At 42.5% G+C, this 21,852-nt stretch overlaps 1 protein-coding gene across 3 annotated transcripts; it reads left to right on the top strand.

Annotated features, from left to right (window-relative positions):
- Nucleotides 1-269: 269 nt before the first annotated feature.
- On the top strand, nucleotides 270-21,635 carry ZNF410 (zinc finger protein 410). Of its 3 annotated transcripts, XM_054199266.1 has the most exons (11): nucleotides 2,590-2,604; nucleotides 3,540-3,660; nucleotides 3,870-4,065; nucleotides 13,273-13,408; nucleotides 13,698-13,931; nucleotides 14,230-14,421; nucleotides 15,263-15,422; nucleotides 16,248-16,429; nucleotides 19,157-19,246; nucleotides 20,319-20,444; nucleotides 21,015-21,635. In XM_054199266.1, the coding sequence occupies exons 3-11, from the start codon at nucleotides 4,033-4,035 to the stop codon at nucleotides 21,197-21,199; spliced, it is 1,338 nt and encodes a 445-aa protein (XP_054055241.1). In that variant the 5' UTR covers nucleotides 2,590-2,604; nucleotides 3,540-3,660; nucleotides 3,870-4,032; the 3' UTR covers nucleotides 21,200-21,635. The 3 variants fall into 3 exon arrangements, with proteins under 3 accessions (XP_054055240.1, XP_054055239.1, XP_054055241.1); XM_054199265.1 differs by lacking the exons at nucleotides 2,590-2,604; nucleotides 3,540-3,660 and adding an exon at nucleotides 270-406; XM_054199264.1 differs by lacking the exon at nucleotides 3,540-3,660 and having other exon boundaries at nucleotides 2,521-2,604.
- Nucleotides 21,636-21,852: the final 217 nt, after the last annotated feature.

The raw sequence follows: 21,852 nt of genomic DNA, 5'->3' as shown, positions 1-21,852 counted from the left end.
TATTTGGGCGTACAGAAATGTACACATGAAGGAACAAAAGATGTGCTAAGAGAAACAAAGTGTAGGCTCCTCTCTGCATTTAGAATAGAGTCCCATTATAAACAGATTTATCAATAACCAAATCTAAAACACCACTCTCCCTTTACTCCATGACTAGCCATTTTCTCTCTGGGGTGAAAAACCAGTATCGTTTCTCTTTGCTCTCTTTGCTTGAGTCTGGTCATGGGGGAAACGTGACTGAGTCTTCGATTTCTCCTTGATTAGAGAGAAGGATCCTGGAGGGACAGATGTTATTGAGAAAGTGAGACTGCAGGAAATTCCCAGACGGATAATTCTTCTTCCCATCGGGGACCAGTGCTGCTTCACACACCTGCGCCAGTGATTTGGACCTGCATAAACAACTCAGGTAAGCGCTGAGCTACTCCCACGGCAGATTCCCCTATCAGATTAGACCAAAATTCCCCAGGCAGTCAAGATGCAAGCTCTGAAGCAGCCAAACTCATCTGGTCTAGAAGGATGCAAATGAAAGGAACTTGTGCACCTACACGTCGCCATATTTTAATACCTACTCAACAATTCCACATTGTTGGGCTGATGATGAGTCAAAGGACTTCCAAGATTACTAAATATCTTAATGCAACTGAATCAAGCTTTACGATTCAGTGCCCTGGGATTACCAAAGTGGCCTCAAGAAAAAATGGTTTATGAAGTTAGTAGTTCTGCATTTCCTGTTGCCTTTGTTGGGTTGTATTGGAACAGCAAATGTGGCATGCTGGGATTGTCCCTGTGATAATAAACACTTTTACTGTGACCATTGCATGGTCACTTACTCAGCTCCAGCTTATTGAGGTCGTGTTAAAAAACTCAGTCTTGGGAGCTCTTACCTTCAGTTTTGTAGGCTTGAGTGAGTAACTGTGTCTGTCTAAAGCTTCAGGTTGTCACAGCCATGGCCAAGTCCAACATGATAAATGCCAGACTTGGTGCAGTTCCCCAATTCAATCTATCTGCATGGCCAGTGCGGCACTGGGACAAACAAATCTCTGGGGCTGACGATTCTGGGCATTGAATCACAGTTTGCCCTGCCTTGGACATCAGAAATGTGCTTCAGCTTGACTGAGAGCTGATTTCACGGTGCGATCTTTTGTTAGTACTAATGCAGTGACTGCAAGTTGATGGGATAATACCTCGGAAAAAGACACGCATTTAACTTGCTTGCAGACTTCAGGGAGTTACTGGGTGGCTCCAGGAAGCAGCTGGTCAACCATCTTTTTGCTGAAGCACTAGGCTGTCAGTACAACTCCAGTGCAGAGCCCTCCATGAAGCCACTCGCTAAACGTTTAAAGTCAAGGGTGGTAACCGTGAATCTTTAAGCTGCAAATCAAATTTTTCAAATGGCTGAAAGGCAGAGGAGCCATACCGCACATCTTAGAGGGGCTGAAGAGAGGAAACCATTCCAAAGCAGTTCACAGGCAGATGACAACAGTCATTTCCTGGGAAGCAACCACAGGTTCTTGCAGTCTGCCATGGATCAGAAGGGGCTGTGTGCCCAGGCGGCCCCGGGGAACCTGGTTTTGCCAGCCCTGACAGCTCCGGTTGGGTTACTCCCATATCACTGGGCTTCTCATTGCTCAGCAACACCAACCCCAGCACAGTCCTTTTCTGGCATGGGAGTCGGGAATCACACGTGGATCCAAAGCTACAAAGGACTAGTTAAAGTTCACTGGACCTAAAGGTCATCAGCAGCTGATGTCAAGACCAGAGGCTGCCAATCCCCCACTGCTTCAGGAGGTCTGTCCTGCTGACTGGCAGATACGAGATAAGGCTAATGAGCAAAAACCAAAGTACAAGCTTTCTCAATTACTCGGTCCCTTCTTGATTTTTAGGTACATTGATAAGACACACGTTTCTGGAATTACTAACTTGGTGTGTGTCATTAATGAGCTGCCGTGAACGCAGGAGTTCTCCATCACCAGCTGCTAGAACAGACACCCCAAGTCAGAGCAAAGCAGAAACAGGAACCGAGCACTAGTGGGAAACCGGTGTTTCCACATGTGCTGTAACAAACTGAAGTAACGTGTCTTCTGCGCTAATTTATGATGAAGAAAAGAGTTCAGCAGTTAAACGCAGAACTTGACAGTAAGCTTCCTGCATAATCTTCGTCTGTAAAACATTGTCTGAACCACAAGGTTATTTTAAGCGGAATCGGGCTGCAGTTGAGCACTGCAGCCCCAGTAACGATCCCGATGGAGCCGGGGAAACACCACAGCACCAAGCTGTCACCGCTCCGGCTTTCGGGGCTGAGGGAGGCGGCAGAACCCCGCTCCCGGGACCGGCGGGAGGTTCCCCGCGGAGGATCCTCGGGGCGGCACCGGCGCTGCCCCGTCCGGGCCGCGGGGGGAGTGCTAGGAGGCCTTGGAGGGGCGGCGCTGCCGGGCACCTGCACCCGGTAAGGCCGGAGGGGGGAGGCCGGAAGCGGCGGGCGGAAGCGGCGCTCCTCACAGCGCTCACCATAGAGCTGGAGGAGCGGTACTGCCCCCCCCCCCACCCCGTGCCTCTGGAATTTCCGGTCGGGTGCTTCGTCACATCCGGGCGGCGGAGATGCCGGTAAGGCGGGCGGGGGGAGGAGGGGACCGGGGTGCTCCTGCAGGACTCTCCGCCCTCTGCGGGGCACGGGAGCCGAGCAGCCCGGGGAGCGGCCGGCGAGCGGCCCGTCCCCTCATCGCCGCCGGGGGTCGCCCCTCGCAGCGAGGGACTGGCCCCCGCCGTAGGGGAGGGGTGGCGCACCTGTCCGGCGTGGGGGAGGGGCGCGGGCCCCGCCGGACCTCGGCCCTCCGCCCGCCCCCGTGGCGACAGGGCCTCCCTCTCCCCCCCCACCCCGTTCCGCGATCCGGCCGGCGTCCAGCGGGTGCCCCCCGCGGGCAGCCGGGCCTGGCAGCTCTGGTCTTCGTCCCCGTGGGTCGCTCGGGGCCCGCCCCTCCCGGCTGCGGGACGAAAGGGGACAGTGGGGGAACGGGCCGGGATGTTCCCCAGCTATTCCGGTGCTTGTGTGCCTTGGTCCGAGTTACTCTGCTTTCACTGTGCTTGTCTTGTTCCTTCACGGCAGAAGATGAGGCTCCTGTACGGAGCGCCTTCTGCCACGCTGCTTGCTGCCAGGAGTACTAGAGGACAGCTTTTAAGTTCTCTTTTTAGCCAATCCAGTATCCTCATTACTTTTTAATATATTCAATAGATTTGTAATTATGATGGGGGGGGAGAACTGTACATAGTTTAGTTTCTTCTCCCATCATTAGTGTCTGAGTGCTTTCCCAGTAGGCAAAAATAGATAGAAACCTGTACTCATTTGCCCTTGTAGCCCAAAGAAGAAACATCACTTGGGTATTCCTGAAATAATTTCTAACCTACCTGTGTTCATCAGGATATTTCTCATAATCAGAAATGTAACATCTTGACAGACAGGAAAAGCAGGGGTTTCTTGGTGACAGGTTGTTTGTATATGGTTGCTTTTCATCAACAGTTTGGATAATTCCACTGTCTTGCAGGCTGGGAATTCAGCTTCCTTGTCTCCTGCATGCTCCATGTGATTTTTCAGTTGAACCCATAAGTTTCCAGGACAAACAATTCAATTTTACATTGAAAAGGAGCTGTTGCAAAGAAAATGTGGTAAATAGCCTCTGAAAATTAATTTTGCCGTGTTAGGATGTTATTTTGCTGACTCAAAGACAACAGAAATGCAGGAACCTGGGTAAATGACTTTTCCCAGTACTTAAAAGTATATTTTACAGTTACATGCAACATCTGCTCACTTCTTTTTTGCTTTGCTCTCGTTTTTTGGTTCCTATCTCTTTATATTTTCTTTTTTATTGTTTCAGGTTAAATTGAATACTTGCATAACACAGCTTATTGCAGAAGGACCACCACACTGTTTAACACTTAGGAAAATATGAGAATAAGCAGGGAGCGCTCTTCTCTTTGAACTAAAAAAAAAATCTGTGCCTTGCTGAGGACAGCGACAGGAATCGGACACTTGAATCAATGTTATCGGATGAGTTAGAATCCAAACCTGAGGTGAGCAATTATGAATTGGGTTTGGTTTCCAGGAGCGCTTATGGGCAACACTTAGAAAAAGAGTTTGCTGCTTACATATTAATTCTCAAAATATTTACGGTGGCATCTTCTAATGCTTCCATGTTTTAATTTGAATGGTAAAAGATTAAAGAATATTGCAGGATTTTTACCCTCCTTTGAAGTGTCAGCCAATACTCTTGCCTGTTCTCAGGTTACGTTATTTTTTTCACTATTATAATGTTCTTTCTGTTACAAGAATAAAATAAATTACTGTATTGACTACTTATTTCCCTCAAACCAAATTGACTTTACTCAGTTTTGGGGAGTCTGGATTATTCTACTAGCATCAGCCAGTTCTGTTTTTTAAAGTACTCATGTTTCCATTAAGCAGTTGGCAGACGTGGTAGGCAGCAGCACCTAGGGGATCCTGGTTGCTCGGTGGGAGGCTGCTGGCCCGTTCCCAGGTTCAGCCTGTAGCATGGCTGAGTGTGAATTGCAGTGATGTGTGTGTGTATGCACACAGTGCACATACAGCTGGCCGCAAACAGATTAACGCATACACAGGTAAAAGACCTTTAAGAGGTAAACACAAACAGCACGAACAACACGAAAGTTTGTTAGTGGAATATATCTATACCTTCATCACTCAACTCGTATGTATTCACATTCACAGATGTCTCTGGTCTCTGCCAGGCCTAAAGTCTTTCTGGTATCCGTGCCCAGACACAGAGGTTTTTAGCCAGTTTCTGGCTGGAATCTTGGGTTTTTCCAGACTGTTTGCCTCCTACTCATGCATTAGTCAACTAGAAGTTCCCTAGAAGTGCACACATTTGCAGGGAGAATATTTAGGAATATTTTAGTAAGTAGATAGAAGGCGCTGCAGTGATCAGACACAGCAGTATATTGATCAGCAGCCAGCTAACATGTCATTGGAGTCTCTTCTCTCCCCTCTACCCATGGTTCTTTCTCCACTTACCCACAACAATTCCTCCTTTGATCCTCTCCCTAAACATTGCATCATAAGTTTTACACATCCTGCAGTCCCTGTTGCATCCAATAATAAGTTTGGTCTTTCCTATAACCCAATTTTGTTTCCTTACCAGGTACAGAAGTTCTGGTTGAACCTTCTCAAGATTTCACTTCAGTGGTGGCTTATTGATAGTGTCTGAGGAGTTCTGGTCTTTGTTACTCTAACCTGTAGTTTGCTAGATATAACCGTCTGCAGTTTGTTACATTCAACACAATTGTATCAGTGTGTTCCATTTATTACATCTTCTGTTTCTTAGCTTTGTCTTAGGCTGACTAGCCGTTAGGCAGCTATCTGTACATTCCTCCACGTAAAAGTGCAGAGGACTATATTGCCTTGTGTCCTTGCTTTTTTGATTCTCAGCTTTACCTCTTCAGAACGCGAAGGTCCTAGAGCAGAGGACTTAGTACTGCTGTGAGGTACCTTTTGGGGAAGTTCACAAGTGTAAATAGAATGGCTTTTATTGAGTCTTCTCTTTCTATCCCTTTTCAGTCCATATGCAATACAGCAGGTATCTTAAACTGATACTCTAAAGAGAATGATGATTACATGCTGGTAATTCGTCACAGCCCAGGTGATGCGGTAAGGTATTTGTGTCTTAACAGGGCAGCTGAAGTCCAATCACACTATGCAGGAAAAGTAGCTGCAAATTAATAGTAGCCCTGAGTAATCTCAGTGTGGGCTGCAAAAGGAGTTCCTTTTTCTTGCTTTATGGATTATATCTCATAACTTCTATCAAATATTCTCCCAGCTCTGAACAATAAGGTGGTGGACTTTGTAACTTCAGTCTGTGAGTGGGTCGATTCCCATAGATTATTTCTGACAGCCAGGGACCAGGATAGTTGGAATTCTTGTTTGCTTATTTCTCAAATAGGAGCTGTAAGTGGGCCTGTATTTTCTTGACTTCAGCAAGGTATTTGTTAATTAGGCATGTTTACATAACAGTCCTATTTCCCCCTAGCAGAGTTGCATTTCCTTCCCAGCAAGCCCAGAACAGAGTAGGCTGTTCTCAGTAGGAACGGGTCTGAAGCGTGAAAGCTAGTATGATTACAGAGGGCATCCTTTCCATAGATGTTGCCTTCTAAATCATGTGCTTCAATCTTGATCAAGGCTGTTTTATACTACAAATTGGGAATAATTTGCATTGTGAATTACCAAATCTATACACACCCTCTTTCTGGTTCTGATTGTGAAAGCTGAGTGTTAATTAGTACTATTTTCTACTCCTTTAATGTGAAACTTTTTACACCTTTCTCAAAGAGCAGTTCAAGTATCTCTGAAAGTCAGTTGTAATTTTTATGTCCTCTGGTGAGCCACGGCACCATAATTCTTATAGCCACTGATGTTCTTTCATATCCCCTACCATGGGAGAAAGGTATTAATTAAGAGCTAACTGTATTTGTGTGACATCTAGATAATATTAATCAAAGCACTATGGATGGATTGCATGAACTTCTTTGCTACTGCTTTTATCACTAAAGAAGCCACCAATGTGCCAGTAAACGTTTAATACTTGAGGTGAACCCTCCTTTTGTAGGAAGGTACAAAGCTGGTTTGGAGACAGTTTGTACGGGCAGATGGATCTGCTTTTTTTTTTTTTTTTTTCGACTCCCTGCCCTCAAAGCTGTATTACCAGCATTCCTCAGGGAACTGATAAGATCTGCATTTTGCATGCTTTAAGCCTTAAGGGTGATTCGTTAAAATTGCAAATGTTTCCAGCCACCTCCACCACACAGGTGCACTGCAGGGTGCTTTCTGCTGTCGGGGGAGCTCCAGCACAATCAAGTGAACTACAGCTTTGGTCTATAAATTGAATTGAAAGGCTATTGAAAAGGAGGGGGAGGGAAGTATTTTAGCTTCTCTTTCCTCATTAGCACCTCTCAAGGAAGGGCTCTTGGGAATGAATTAATTCCCCACAGATTGTATGCGAGGAGGAGGGCATCCTAGTTTCCAGCTAATGAGCCTTTTGCCCTCCGCGCCCTTCAGCTCCAGCCCCTCCTTTCCCCTCCCCCTCTGCTAAATGTTGTTTTGACCTCTTCACTTTGTAGTGGTTCATTGGCTAAATTTAGAACCGAAACAGTATCGATTAAAAACGTGGTCCCTGCTGCTCTGCGAGTCTAGTCCAGCTGTCTGGTGGTAGGATAGATCTGAACGTTAGTAGCTGGGCTGGGACCCCTGTCCCTCCCAGCCACCCCCACTTCAAAGCAAGCAGCTGCCTGACACTTCTTGGCTTTTGAATCATCTGATCAAGAGGTTCTGTTATGGGACACAAACTTCAACCCAGTCCATCCCAGATGGACGTATTTTCTTTTATTTCTGTAGTGTTCTGTGTTATTTTTAGGATCTCTAGGATGGAGTCCCAGTTCGTTAAACAGATTTTTCAATGCTTGGTTTTTTTTGGTTAGTTTCCCCCCTTGGGTCAAGAGCATTATATAAGCTTCTTGGTAACACAAGCATTCTGCACTGCTTGTGGTGATAAACCCTGAAATCATCCTGTCCAACCATCTCTTCTTGGCCGTCAGGGATGACAATTATTTGTTTAGTGACAAGAGCTAAGAAATATTTTACATTTTTAGTACATACACAGTCTACATTACTTACAGGATTTTCAGAGTTATGTGGTGTTTCAGCAGAAGAGTAAAAGGAGGGTATATTCAAGAAGGTGGTATGGCAGAGTCAAAAATAAAATTCTTCATAGCAAGATGCAGCTGAACTTTGCTCATTTTGTCCCTCCAAGTCTTATAGGTTCTCTCTGTATGACTCGCATCTAGCTCATAAAGTTTGAATCTCTCAGTTGAGGATGTCATCCATTGCAATTAATTAATATTAAAATTTGTTTCAAATTCCAAGGCATATCTTAGCTATAAAGCCACTTTACACCTCTTATCATTCCTTCTGTGTTCTGTTAATATTCTGTACATTCAGTTTCCCTAACTATTCCTATTCAGGTGCCCCAAGATGTCCTGTCTGCTTGGTTACAAATTCTAGCATTTTGGCCATATTTGCGAAGGATCAGTCCCCTTCTTGCGTAGGGGTTCTATAGACACCATCTCAGGAATACTTACAGCCCATCTGGATCCTGTTTGTCATGCCAGATATTATGTGGTTACGAGATCTGACAATCTGTAGCTTCTGAGAGATTCCTCCGCTCCTGGTCCTTCAGACAAGAGACCACTGGACGGTTCCCAGCTGCAGGCAAAAGGCTGAGACTGAGTCTGAACTGCAAACATGCGCCCACGCACACATAGACAGTACAGGCACGTATGGCTGTAAACACTAACATATGGCAGGACAGTACCTTTACAGGCACCCACAAACACAAATGGCATTCACATGGAACAAGGAAGGCCACAAATGGCCTAATTCTGTTCCTACTCATCAGGTAATCAGGCTTGAAATTTGCTAGCATATCACACAGTGCCCTCTCTCAGCTGATGGACATACTCACCGTCACAGTTATGTCCAGTCTCTGCCAGACCTTGAGTCCTTCCAGTATCCATCTCCAGGCCCTGAGCCCTTTAATCCAGCCTCTGGCCAAGATCTTGGGTTTCCAGATGGTGGTTTTGTCCTGTTCACAAGCTAGTCCAACTTGAACTGAGCTACATGAACATACTCAGAAACTATTTAGAAGCAAACAGCATTTGAGAAGATGGGATAGACTACAGTGACAAGGCAGAGCAGCATACTGATCTGCAGCCTGCTAGCATGTGGTCAACTCATATTAACCCCCACCCCTTTCCTGTTCCTTAGGGTTGTTCCTCTCCTATCCACCTTGATCCCTCCCTTTCCCCGCCTTTGATCCTTCCCCTAAACATCCATAAGTTTTTCATGTTCCCACAGCCTCCTCTTAAGACACCTTAATAATAAGTTTTACCTGGTCCCAGAATTCCCCCCATGTCCCATAAGAAGTTTGCTCTTGCCCACAAGATGTGTTGTCGTAACCCATGCTAATATTCTTCCTATCTTTTGCAAAGTTTCTGGTCGAATTTCTTCAAGGTTACATTCAAGTCGTTCCCGTAATTGCCCATCCATCAGTGTTCCAGGAGTTCTGGTCTTTGTTACTCTCTCTTATCTGCAGTTTGTTAAGAGTTTGTGTATCTGCACGTTTAATTTATCACCTCTTCTCTTCCTAGTCTGTCTTTTATGCTGAATAGCCAATTACCAGATATCCCTACAATTTCCAATTTGCTTTCAGCTGAAAAAACAAATTGAAAGAAACTTAAGAAAGCAGCACACAGTGCTTGTAATTAGTTGTTGGGGTTTTTTTTCACATATTCCAGTTGCTTCAGTTGTCACAAAGGTATTCAATGATTTTGAACAGGAAGGAAGGTTTCTGAAGGTATGTGGCTGCCAAGATACAACTTGGGAGGAATATATTTGGTGATTGGTTTGCTTTAGTTTATTGGAAGCATTGGGGTTTTTTATTCCACATTTTAACAATGAACATGATTCACGTCCTTTTGTTTACTTCTGCTTCTTTTGCCCCCCTTTTAATTCTCTGTACTAGCCTGTTACTACTTTACAAAGAAAATGAAAAGGATCTATTTTCTTTTGAACATCTGTTTGTGGCTGCTGCATTTTGCTTTTCCCTGGTGGCTTAATGTTGCTGTGTGGAAGCGGAGAGTTTAAAGCAAAGCTTTCCTATTGCAGGGGCAAAGTTTTATCTAAGACTTTCTGTCTAAAAATAGAAGTGTCCGTAAAACAAGCGTTTTGTGGTGGAGTAGGCAGCAGTAGGGATCATGAACAGCTTTTAAGTGAAAGGCAATCCAGTAATTTAGAATCATCTTGCTGCTTGCATTTTTTAGTCCAACTTGTTTCTTCTGCTTGCCTTGCTCTGTTATTCCTAACTCCCTTCTCTTTTTACCCTTCTTTCTCCTATTTTTTTAATCTTAAATTAGAATGCATTGCCTTGGGGGAGGGACTGTCTCCTGTTGCCTATGTATTTTTTTGACAACATAAAAATAGTTCCCTCTTCTGACTGGGGCCTCTGGATAATCTTACAATATACCTAAGGGGAAAAAATGCTAATCTGTCAAACTGCAGTCTGGCTTGTGGCCTAATTCAAGTGGCATGTTGCCATCCGAATGACTTTGAGACTTAATTTTTACCTTCACAATTGTCAGTGACGACAGGCTGCTCCTAAGCGAGGGTGAGCTGGGAGCCATCAGTGTCCTTACTGACCAAGACATGGTCCTGCAGCACCTGAGCATGGCAGGCAGAGACAGGTGCTGGAAACAGGGTCCGTCCACAGCCCCTGGACAAGACAAAGTGATGAACCAGGTCCAGGATCTATCCAGAGAGTCCAGTCAGGAGTAGCTGGAGACACTGATGCAGTACAAGTCTGAGGTTCAACCAGAAGACAGGGTTTGAGACAGGTAAACCTACAACATGGCTCAGAAAGGGACTTAAGGAGCACAGGCCGAGCTTAAATGGAGCCCCTGTGTTTAAATGGAGACCCTGGGCAGAGGGTGTGGGTGAGAGCCCCAGGTGAGACCTACTCAGGGCAACTGAGGCTTCAGGGTCGTGACAGCAGTAACTCTTTGAGGTAAAACTGTTGGAAGAAGCATCAGTTTTTCCAGTGTTTCATGAGAGGAAATAAGCATAGAGAAATGAGAGCCCAAACTATTAAGTTTTCTTTGCAGTTTCTTTGATTTAATGAACTTAGTCCTGGTGTAGGAGAGGCTCAAAAGGCCAGTATCTGCTATAGAAACGATTTGGAATTGTGTGCCAGTAGTTCTGAAAATTAAATACTAAGACAATCACAACATACAAAATAAGAATCAAATTATTGGTGACTGGGTTTTAATCGCAAACGTACCATGGGCGTACAGTTTGCTTTTTTACTCTGTTTCTTTTGACACTGATGAACCATCTCACTGCACAGACAATTCCATCTGGACTCTGTGTAAATGCATGCTAAAATGTGTCACAATGGGGGTAGTAGCTTTTCAATAACTGTCTTGTACAGCTTCCTTCTAAATGGCAAAAATAAAGGAAGTCTGTTGCATACAGTTTGCTAGACAGCAGCAGAATGCAGGATCTTTATGTCAAGGATTTTCCTAGAGATAAGGAATAGTGATTTGAGAGTTAAGTTTTTGGTATATTATTATTTTCCGTATTTCTTTCATCTGTGTTTTTCAAAATGTTTTGAGAATATGGATATAGGAGTAAGTCTGTTTGACAGAACTTACAGCCAAATAAGTAGATCTTGTATATGGTTTTGAGGGGCATTTTCTCTGAACTGTGGAGTATGTGTCTGAGTCTGTTACAACTGACCCCTTTCAGTCTTTCTGGTCTCCGGAAGTTTAAGTCCATACAGGGCAGGGATTTGAGACTGTATTTGTTAAAAAAGCTTGTGGAGTTCACAGAAGACTTAGTTCAGTCCATTGCAAAAGTTAGGCTGTTATCTTTTAACTCCCAGCAGCACTTCCTTTGTTAAATCAGAATATTTTAGTATGGGCTGCTGTGGCGCTGGTAATGGAAAAAAGAGAGTCTCATTTCTGTGTCTGTGCCTTGGAGGTAAAAAGGAGTCCAGCGTTATCTCCAGTAGTCTGACAAAAGCTTGAGATGTTGTCAAGGGGACAGAATGAGTAAACAAGGTGCATGCTTTGCTGCTCTGAACTTGGTTAAATATGGGAAGACTTTCAGGGGTGAGGAAAGGCATTTCGCTGACTTCCAGTTCCTTTTCAAGTGTCAGGTTCCTTTTTTATAACTCAAGATTTTTAGGAGTTAGCCAGAAGTAATTTTTGCATTGCCAGAGCTGACTGATGTTAAGGATACCTGAATCTGCTGGACCGAGTCACCTGGGCATCTCTCACCTCCTGGGCCCATCAAGATGAAGGCTGCTCTCTATTTCTGATCTTAGATCCAGCCACTAGTGGGGTTTAGTACAATTTTCAAACAGGTGTGCACACACACACAGACAGATGTGACTGGTACCAAACAGATTAACGCAGGTAGGAGGACGCTTGTAGCTTTACCCACATAAACACAGGCAGCACAAAGTGCCTGATTCTGTTTCCAAGGGCTGCTGCCTAGAGAAAACCTTCATGGGTTTCTCCAGGGTACGTCCCCACACCTCTCATTCTGCTTGCCAACTAGTCTGGCTTGGAGTTCACTAGCATATGACACACACACACTCTAGAGAGCGGCATCACACAGGAAATGGTTAGGAATGGAGTTTAATAAGAAGACAGGACAGACTGCAATGGTTATGTTGTGCCAGACAACAGAATTGACCAACTTCCTGCTTATATGTAATGGGCCTCTTTTATTTTCCTCCCTCCATTTTCCCTTGTTTGTTCTGCCCTTGATTCCACCTTGATTCCTTCCTTTTCCCGCCTTTGGCCTTTCCCTTAAAAAATGCGTAATAAATCCCCCAAATCTCTTATTCAATCCCAAAGTCCTCCCCAGGGAATGCATCCCAGTACAAGTCTTATACCTCTCTATGCAATAGTCACCCTTATTTTGCATAGTATTCTGGAGAGAGTTTCTTCTGTTGAATCCCCTTAGTGGGTGGGTTTCACAGGAAGGACAATGGCTTTAGTTGTCCATCTTTGATGGGTTTAGGAGTAGCTGATTTGGATGGATAAGGCTGTCTCTGTTCTCCCCCTTGTCATCCCAGCATTGTTCCTCTGATCATTATCTGCCTATTTTGAATAGCCATTAGCTAGACATCTTTGCAACTAGTTTTTTGCTTGCTTTTTTTTATTTAAAAAAGGCCAACTTTCTTTCAGTTAAGTATTTAAAGACGAACATTTAAAAAAATTCCTGTACTAAAAGCTGACCGTAGAAAACATTTACTTGTAAAGTTAGAGTATAGTAAAGTATCAAGTGGTGAAAGATTAATTAAAAAGGAATATATGCCTTAAAACACAGCATATATTGGTAAAATTTCTCTTGGTAAAAGATTAATTAAAAAGAAGTATAGCCTAAGTAGCCTTCTGAGTAGTCTGCAATGATCCAGAGCTGTTTCTTGTATGTTAAAGAAGTGATGACAAATATAAACAACTCCTTCTTTGTGATTAATGTAAATTGAAAAGCTTCCATTTCCTTTGATGTGTGTTCATGGGATTATATTCATTGTCTCCTACAAGACAGTAGGGGGTAATGGACTGGGTTTAGTACCTTTTTAAATGATTGGTGCTGCTCTTGACCTAATCTGCAGTATCTTTTTTCAGCTGCTGGTTCAATTTGTCCAGAATACTTCTATTCCACTGGGGCAAGGGCTGGTGGAGTCAGAACCAAAAGACATCACCTGTCTTTCTCTCCTTCCTGTTACTGAGACCTCAGAATGCAACAGACTCATGTTGCCAGGTAAAATCTATGCAGCAGATCTTTGCGAGCGTGCCCTTCATACAGCTGTCTTACCGTGCCACTGTGGCACGCTGCCTCCTGCTGATAAGGCATTCCAGGGATGGGGGAACTAATTTGGAAGGGTGACTGAAACTTTTCTCATTTAAAGTGCAGTCTGACTAGTTAGAAAATTCCTTCCTCCAGTCTCTCTCAAGTTCTACTTTTTTTTCTAGAAAAATAACTTCACAGGTATCTTTTATTCATAGTGTATTTATATTTTTGTTTAGTCTTGTTTCACTTTCTTCACTAGATGATGAAAGAGATCTCACTTCTCCAAGTCACACTAATTCTTCCAAAGATGTTTCTTCATCTGCTGTCTTGAGAAGTCTACAGGTAAATGTGGGCCCTGATGGAGAGGAAACAAGGGCACAGAATGTACAGAAACCATCTGAACTTCTGTCAACACCAGAGACTTCCAGTTTATTGCAAGACCTCCAGCCCAGTGATAGCACTTCATTTATTCTCCTCAACCTAACAAGAGCAGGTAATTCTCCTTCTGTTTGTCATCTGGCTGGATATGTCTTGGACAACAGAATGCAAGAGGTACAAGTACAACTCTGTCCCTGCTACTTATGAAGGGGAAAGATCATGAAATTTGCTGGGCATTATTGGGTATTTCAGGAGCATTTAATCACCATCAGCTTCCTCCAATGTAGAGGTCAGTGATGACTTTTTCAGTGGAGCTATTGGCTCTATGCCATGAACACTAGCCTCTGGGAAGCAAAAGAAATTTCCCTCGCTTACATCATCCTTCTGTTTCATTAAGTTTTCTTCTTTTCTAGGGCTGGGGTCTCCAGCAGAGCACTTGGTCTTTGTTCAAGATGAAGCAGAAGATTCTGGGAATGACTTTCTCTCTCATGATAGCACAGACAGCAGTACCCCATGGTTCCTACGAGTCCAAGAATTGGCCCATGACAGTTTAATTGCTGCCACTCGTGCACAGCTCGCTAAGAATGCCAAAGCAAGCAATAATGGTAGGAAATCCCCTGCTTGTGTCTCAAAAGTTGAATGTTCCATACAGGGCCCCTAGTTTCGGCTCGTTTCTTTCTCTCTCTTTCACTCTCTCTTGCTTTTAATCTATTCTGATGTGTCTTCACATCGTCAGTGACAGAATTATACAGAACAATCGTGTAATTTTTCTGCAATATAAATAGGCTCCTCAGTTTTTCTCAGGGAATGAACTTCAGTGGAGCCAGCAGTTCCACTGTAGTCCGCCTGTTCTCTGGTACATGTAAAGAGTATCTTCTTTCTGACTGCAGCTGCTTGTATTTCAACTTTCATTTTCACTTTCAGATATCTATTTTTAATGCATACTGTAATTCATGCGTTCTTCTTAGCTCTGCTGGGTTTGGAGATCAGCTTTCTGGAGAACTTGATTTAGTGACATGCTTTGTGACCTAATTATTTTAATAAATAGTTGCAAACAAATGCAATATCTCTTTTTTTAGCTAAGGCATTTTTAAAAATAGTTACCCTATTTAGAATTAGTTGGTTGATATTGATATAGAAACAATTTTTACAATTTTTGATGCATTGGCTTTCTATCCTTCTTGTGATAAGCCTCATCTGGTAGCAGCTGATCTGATGCAGATAGCTTGTTGGGAATAGTTTATGGGCCTTCTAAGGTTTGCAAATCTGTGTCTGATCCCTCTTATGGGCTAGGCAGCAGCATGTAGCACATGGTAAACAATTAGTAGCCAAGCATATACTTGCTTTACCGTCCTGTGTCATATATGATGCTGGTTTTATGTATTAAATTTGACACATTATATTAATCTGTATCTTTTTTAGATATTTCTGGGCTTTTTCTTACAGGTGAAAATGTTCATCTTTGCTCAGGAGATGGGCAGCCGAAAGACTCTAGCCCCATTCCTCATTTATCTCGTGTGGAAAGGAAGCTGAAGTGCACAGTTGAGGGCTGCGATCGGACATTTGTGTGGCCAGCTCACTTCAAGTATCATCTGAAAACACACCGGTGAGCGGAATAAAGCTCTATGTTGTCATGACTTTGAAAAACTGTGCTCTGTATCTCGGATAGCATTAGTTTTTCATGTCAACAAGCTGTGAAAACCTGGTATTACTCTTAGAAATACTAGGCCTGTTGCTTGCTTTAAGTCATTTATGTTGAAACACTTTGACTAGCTTTAGATTATTTTTGCAAGTCCTTGTTAGTGTTTGGTTTAGAATATTTGTATTTTAACAGGTGCGCAATAAAGAGCTTCAGTATCACTTCTGTGGTATAGTGAACGTTTGAACTTACAGGATGCTATCATATTTTTATAAATCCTTGAACAAAGTTGCTTGCTCTAACAAATAACCCTAATCTTTTTTAGGTAAGAAATGGGCAGTCTCTAAGGTAAATTGTAGGTGAGAAGCTTAAAAACCGGGAAGGACTCCAGTAGACATGAGCCCATCATTTTGCCCTGAGACAGGGCCAGCAGTAATTGCATATGTTATATGTACACATACAGTCATTTTTGATCCTCCAGTGACTGAAATTCCACAACTTTTCTATATAATCCATTGCACTGCTTTACTAAATCATTCTGGGTTGGGAATATGCAAGGTAATATGATGAAAAGATATTACCTGAACAAATTCTTCCCAGTGGACCACCCAGACTCTAGCTCCTTAGGACTTAGGTCACTTACTTTGGTCGAGTATCTCCATTTTCTGATATAATTCATTTTGATTTAAATATTTCTGCTTTTTGTTTAATGAAAAAAAAAAAGTAGTTGAGTGTTCATGAAAAATGCATTGCAGTAGCTGGTAACGAAACAGCTATTTTGTTGATTTCCAGGAACGACCGCTCCTTCACCTGCCCAGCAGAAGGCTGTGGAAAAAGTTTCTACGTCTTGCAGAGGCTGAAGGTGCACATGAGAACTCACAATGGTGAAAAACCCTTTGTGTGCACGGAGCTGGGCTGTGGGAAGCAGTTCACAACAGCTGGAAATCTGAAGAACCATCTACGAATTCACACTGGTGTGTTTTAGACCTCACCTATTTGTGGTCTGCAGGGGTGGGGTCTTTACTGAGGAATAAACCACTTCCTCCTCTGTCCGTAAACTTTTGAGGATATTATGTTGTTCATCTCTGCCCTTCATTAACGTCCCTTTTCTATCAATTCACATTGATCTATAGGTCAAATTAATTAACTGCTTACCCTCCTTACTACCCTGTATAATTTCACACAGGTTTCACCCTTCCAGTACTACATGATGATGCTGTACTCTGCTCAGACCCATGCTCTGAAGATTCCCTTCCCCCCTCAAGTTGTTTGATGGAGGGAGGGGTGTGTGTTGTTTTGGGGAGAAACTAGACTGTTCCCAAGGGAATAGTTAGGGAACACAACTGCTGTAATTGGTTTTTATAAAGAAGCTATTTTAAATTCCTGAAAGGCACAATAGCTTAAATACTTCTCCAGTGTGGAGTCCTGGTGGACTCAGTCATAGCTGTACTGACATCTGGCTGAATCTGACTAGTGTATGTTACCTCTGCTGCTTGTAGAGTGACTACATTTGAGAGATACAGGAAAGTGAGGAATACAGTGCAATGAATAGCAAAAATATAGTAGCAAAGTCTAGTGAAAAAGGCAATAATTAGAAGGCAGCATTTTGGCATGCAAACTGCTCCATTTGTGCTAACGCTAATTCACGATGTTACCATATGCTGGAGCCTATGTACTCTTAACTCATGCTCAGATTTTTATATTAAATAAAACAAGAACCTTTATTTCATAGTGCTGTATTTTACAGATGGTTTGTTTATGCTGTCTCCTCTGAAGAATTTGATCCTGCCTTGTCAGTATTTTTAGAAATCAGTGTACCAGCCAAAGTCTTGATGACTGCATGAAGTGCTTTAGGTGTTTTTATCCTAGAAAGTTGTTTGAGAGAGGCAGAGGCGCACACAAGTTACTGCTGAAATGACCAGCAATTTAATAGTTAGCAAAATTCATAGTGAATATTCTGGTGGTTTTATTTGGTTGTTTTTTTAAGACTCAGGGTTATCACACCACTTAAACAAATGACACAGTTCAAGCCTCTCAGAATATTGTGAAGAGATTCCCTGATGGCCCAGGAAGGTACCGTTGCATTACATTTGGTTAACGTTTCAAGATAACCTTGACAACTGTGAGAGCACAAGGCCTCTCTAGTAAAACGAAATCGCAGATTATGTGGGCTGCCAGCAGCTGTTTATGCCTCCTGCCTAACACATGGAAAAAGGTTGCTATTTTAAAGAATTTGCAGTCTAGCTAGAACACACGGTTTGGGGGCAGATGTTGGGGTGTAGTTAAAAATTATATATACCAATAATAAAATTTTGAATGTGTAGTAACAGCAGCCATAGATTTTACAGTTTTCTTTTGCACTTAGCGCTCCCAGCCAAGGCACAGATAAAGTTACTAGGCCCAGCTGACACATGCACAATCCACCATGATAGAGTGAGTGTTCTGCAACCAACAGAGTAGTAGCTTCTGGAGGAGTAAATAATAACTTTCTTAACTGCAAGTTGATAATGGGCAGTTAAGAGTAGACCAAAACTGCCAGTGCAAATAGATCTAAGGTTTCTTATAGATGGAACTGCGTGCTGTTATTTTTGTCAATGGTAGTTTTTCTTCCTTCTTTCAAAGTTTTAAATATTTATAAGAACCCAGAAGGTACAATCAGTGTTTCAGAATCTGCTACATATTTCAGCTTTGTAACACCAATCAGAACATTCTGTGTTGATCCTTTTTGCTCAAATCTATTGAATACTAGGAGCAGCTAGGAAGCTGAGAAATGAACTGTAGGGAGAGGACTTCTGAGGGCAAAATCACAGTAGAAACAACCTTAAAAACTGAAAGTTCACTCTGAAAGAGCTATGTGTATGTTAGACAATAAAATAGGTAAAATAGTTAGCTTAACTCCCGTGGACTTGCTGTTACTCTGATACAGTAGTCCAGTCAAAGACTTGAAATCATAGTGTTAAACATGGTGTATCGGGTTCTTTAGTGGGATATTGCAGGCAAAAGTTACCTCTAGTTTAATGTAAGGCTTTCTTAAGAGGGTGTTTAGAACAGATTAATTATATTGCATCACATTAGCGTAGTCATCTCCCAATTTATCATCATTTAGACAAATACAAAAATAGCTGTGGCGATATATAAAAATAACAAAATTCAGCCTATGAGAACAAATTGTGCCTTGAGTTACTGTTCCCACACACATTAATATAAATGACTGACACATCTCTCATGGGATTTTGCTGATTTCAGCCTGATCTGAAATAAAGTATAGAATCTGATATGAAGGGAAATACAGTTAATGGGATTTTTGGCACTGAGAGGCAGAAAGGGAACAGGATTCTGGGAGCGTGTGAAGCAGAGAGCTGGTTGTTAAGACCTGCATATAGAGATATGTCATAGTCTAGGCACCTTCATATTACTCTTTTGGTATTTATATACTTGGAAGATCTATTTAGAAACAGTGGACCCTTGCTTCACTTTCAGCAAGTGATGATCTAAGAATATTTCAGAAAGAATGGCAGCGTTTCCTCTTGAAAGCGATGAAGAGAATGCTTTAAAAGCCTTAGGAGGCTAATGTGTAATTTCCATTGAACTTTGTTCTGTATAAGGCCAAAAGGGAAAATGGGGTAGAGATCTGCAGGCTGTTCTCAGGGACTTGGACAATCAGTGATCCCAAAATGTAAGAACTTACTTTTCCCTTGTAGGGGAAAAACCCTTTCTGTGTGAGGCACAGGGATGTGGTCGCTCCTTTGCCGAATACTCCAGCCTTCGGAAACATTTGGTTGTCCACTCAGGTAAGAGTCTTCATTTGACATTCTGTGACCTATCTAAGCAAAGATCTTTATTGTAGGACTTCAATTTGATTTCCTAAAGAAAAATCCCCTGGTTTCTACAGGACTTCTGGTTGTAGTGTTTCATGACTTCCTTTGTGGCGCCTGTAGCCTGTATACTTTAATCCTTTCTCTTGGTTCTGTTTCTAAATTTTATGTTTCTAAATTCAAATTACATTTTTAAAATTTATTTTTTAAATTGATTCTAAAATGTCATGAAGGTGAATATCTGTTTTATAGCTACCATTTTCTTATTTAAAAGAGAGAATCTAGCACCTCTATATATTTATCAAAGCCATTCAAATCTGAAATCTCTCATGAGTGGGTTTCTGCCATAGGTAGGGTTTTCCTTTATTTTTTAATGCTACATACTTGTAATTGGACAAAACATTAGATGGAAATGTATTTCACAAGTGTTTCAAAGCTTCCGCCTTCTGTTTTGATCGATCTATCTTAAATATCATCAGCACACTATGAATATGGCTTGTTTGGGAAAAAGGAGATTTTATTGGGGTAGTAACTTTTGGGACTGCCCTAGTTCTCCACGCTTTTTCTTTCCTGTCTCCTTTGCTTCCATGCTATTGAGCTCACACCTATGGACGTCATACATGTTGTATTGTGAAAATGATGGACTGCTCGGTAAAATGGGAATCCTTTCACAGTGACAAGTCACCATCCAGTCTCTACTCAGTAATGTAAACCAGGTGCTGCAATTTGTTGACTTTCCATGTCACTGCGTAAGAGATTCCAAATAACTTGTTCCCTCTCATATATCAGCCTTGAAGACTTTATGTTACTCTTCACTCTTGAGACTTCCAACAACTGGCAATACTGATGCCTAAACCTTTTCTGTTCTGGAAGCTTCTTGTTCTCCAGGAAACAGGAATAATATTTCTCATTTGTATTTTTTCACTGATAATTAGCAACAGTGGTGTCAACAGCCATTTCAAAAGAGTATTATTTGCTTCTGGTTGATGAGGTCTTTATTCCCAATTTGGTAATTCTTGGGATATTTTTTCTCCCCTTCTACTCCAAGGAGTGAAGCCCCATCAGTGCCAAATATGTGGGAAGACATTTTCCCAGAGTGGTAGCAGAAATGTGCATATGAGGAAACACCACTCCCGAATTGGAACATCTGGCAGCAGAGAGCGAGAACAGCCAGGTAAGGAAGGGAGGGCATTCGCTGTGGAGAAGTGCAGGAAGGAATTAGTGGATGGTCGAAGAGAAGGGAAGATGTTTGTCCTGAAAATAGGAGACCACAAGCCAGTAACGAATAAAAGACTCTTCCTCTTGGAGGTGAGGATGGATTGCTCAACCTCCCTTTTTCTAGGATAGAAGAAAAAGGTGTATTTCTGTATTGTGGTCAAGGAGCAGATAGGTTTATTGTTTTCAAAATTAACATGAATCTAGCGTATTGGGTTTTTTTGACATGGAATTTCTGCCCTTTGTTATGTATTCTTGTTGTAAGCAGCCTGAGTTTTTATGCAATGTGAATTATTTCAGGAGAAAGCAAAGTCTGCATGAGATCCTACCATACTAAGGCTCAAAACCAATAAATACAGGCATTACCATCCATTGGAGCACCGTATGCCCAAAAAGCAGGAACAGATAAAGTAGGTGTCTAGGGAAAAAGTCCAAGTGACTTAGAGTAGGGCAGGGATTGTATCTTACATTGCAGTATCATTACATCATGAGAATTTTGGTTTACGTTTTTTTTTTTTTTCCACAATAGAGTCACTGATGGGCAGCAGTTTGCTGGAAGAATCTACAGTGCATAGTAAGAATCTCATCTCCATGAACTCTCAGCCCAGCCTTGGCGTTGAGTCTCTGCACCTGCCAGACACTGAGTCTATTATTGGAGTAGAGGAGGGTGAGACCAGCTGCTCTTTTTTCCGCCCTCTTATATGTGGTGACTGAAGTGGGATCGATCATTTCTCCTAGAGGCTCACCATGTTGCAGTGGGATGAGTGAACGTTGCTTTAACTGTGCGCAGAGCAGGTGGGTAGATGGAGAATGGGGCCAACTGGAGTTGGAGAAGACCTACTGGACCAAGTTTCTCTCCTGCAGAACTTAAAAGATGAAGTCTGCTGCTTAGGTGTCATTTAGCCCATGTTGTGGAACACCATTTCAAAACTGTTTATGCAGTCCATTCTCCTAAAGCCTAAAGCGTTTGTTTTGCTGGAGCACCTAGGAGCCCCAGTTAAGGACCATCATTGTGCTAGGCACTGTACAGACATTCAGTATCTTGAGCAACAGGCCTTCCTCCCATCCTTTACCTTCAGAGACTATATTCTAATACATCTCACTGTCAGACTTACTATCTGAAATAAATGTACTACTTGATATCATTTAATTACATTTGACGTGTTCTTTTCCTGTCTTCCCTGGTCACTTTTTCCTCCAAAAGCTTTTTGGTATATCAAGCTCGTTAAATGAGTCTACCATGTAGATGTTTTGAATTTTTGTTAACTTAGAAGACTTTGTTCAGAATTAGCATTATTAATAATGCAGAGTTTTGCTAAGATACTGTGCACCTATAATGGCTTCTGTGGGAAGAGAATGCTTTGAGC

Source organism: Rissa tridactyla, chromosome 4 (genome assembly GCF_028500815.1).
Source record: "Rissa tridactyla isolate bRisTri1 chromosome 4, bRisTri1.patW.cur.20221130, whole genome shotgun sequence".
Lineage (NCBI taxonomy): Eukaryota > Metazoa > Chordata > Aves > Charadriiformes > Laridae > Rissa > Rissa tridactyla.
This window is presented reverse-complemented; position numbering and strand designations above follow the sequence as displayed.

Coding starts and splice junctions, on each gene's coding strand:
- ZNF410 (XM_054199265.1), top strand. CDS start 4,033: ATGTTATCGGATGAGTTAGAATCCAAACCTGAG. Junction 4,066..13,272: donor AGTTAGAATCCAAACCTGAG/GTGAGCAATTAT, acceptor ATCTTTTTTCAG/CTGCTGGTTCAATTTGTCCA. Junction 15,423..16,247: donor TATCATCTGAAAACACACCG/GTGAGCGGAATA, acceptor GTTGATTTCCAG/GAACGACCGCTCCTTCACCT.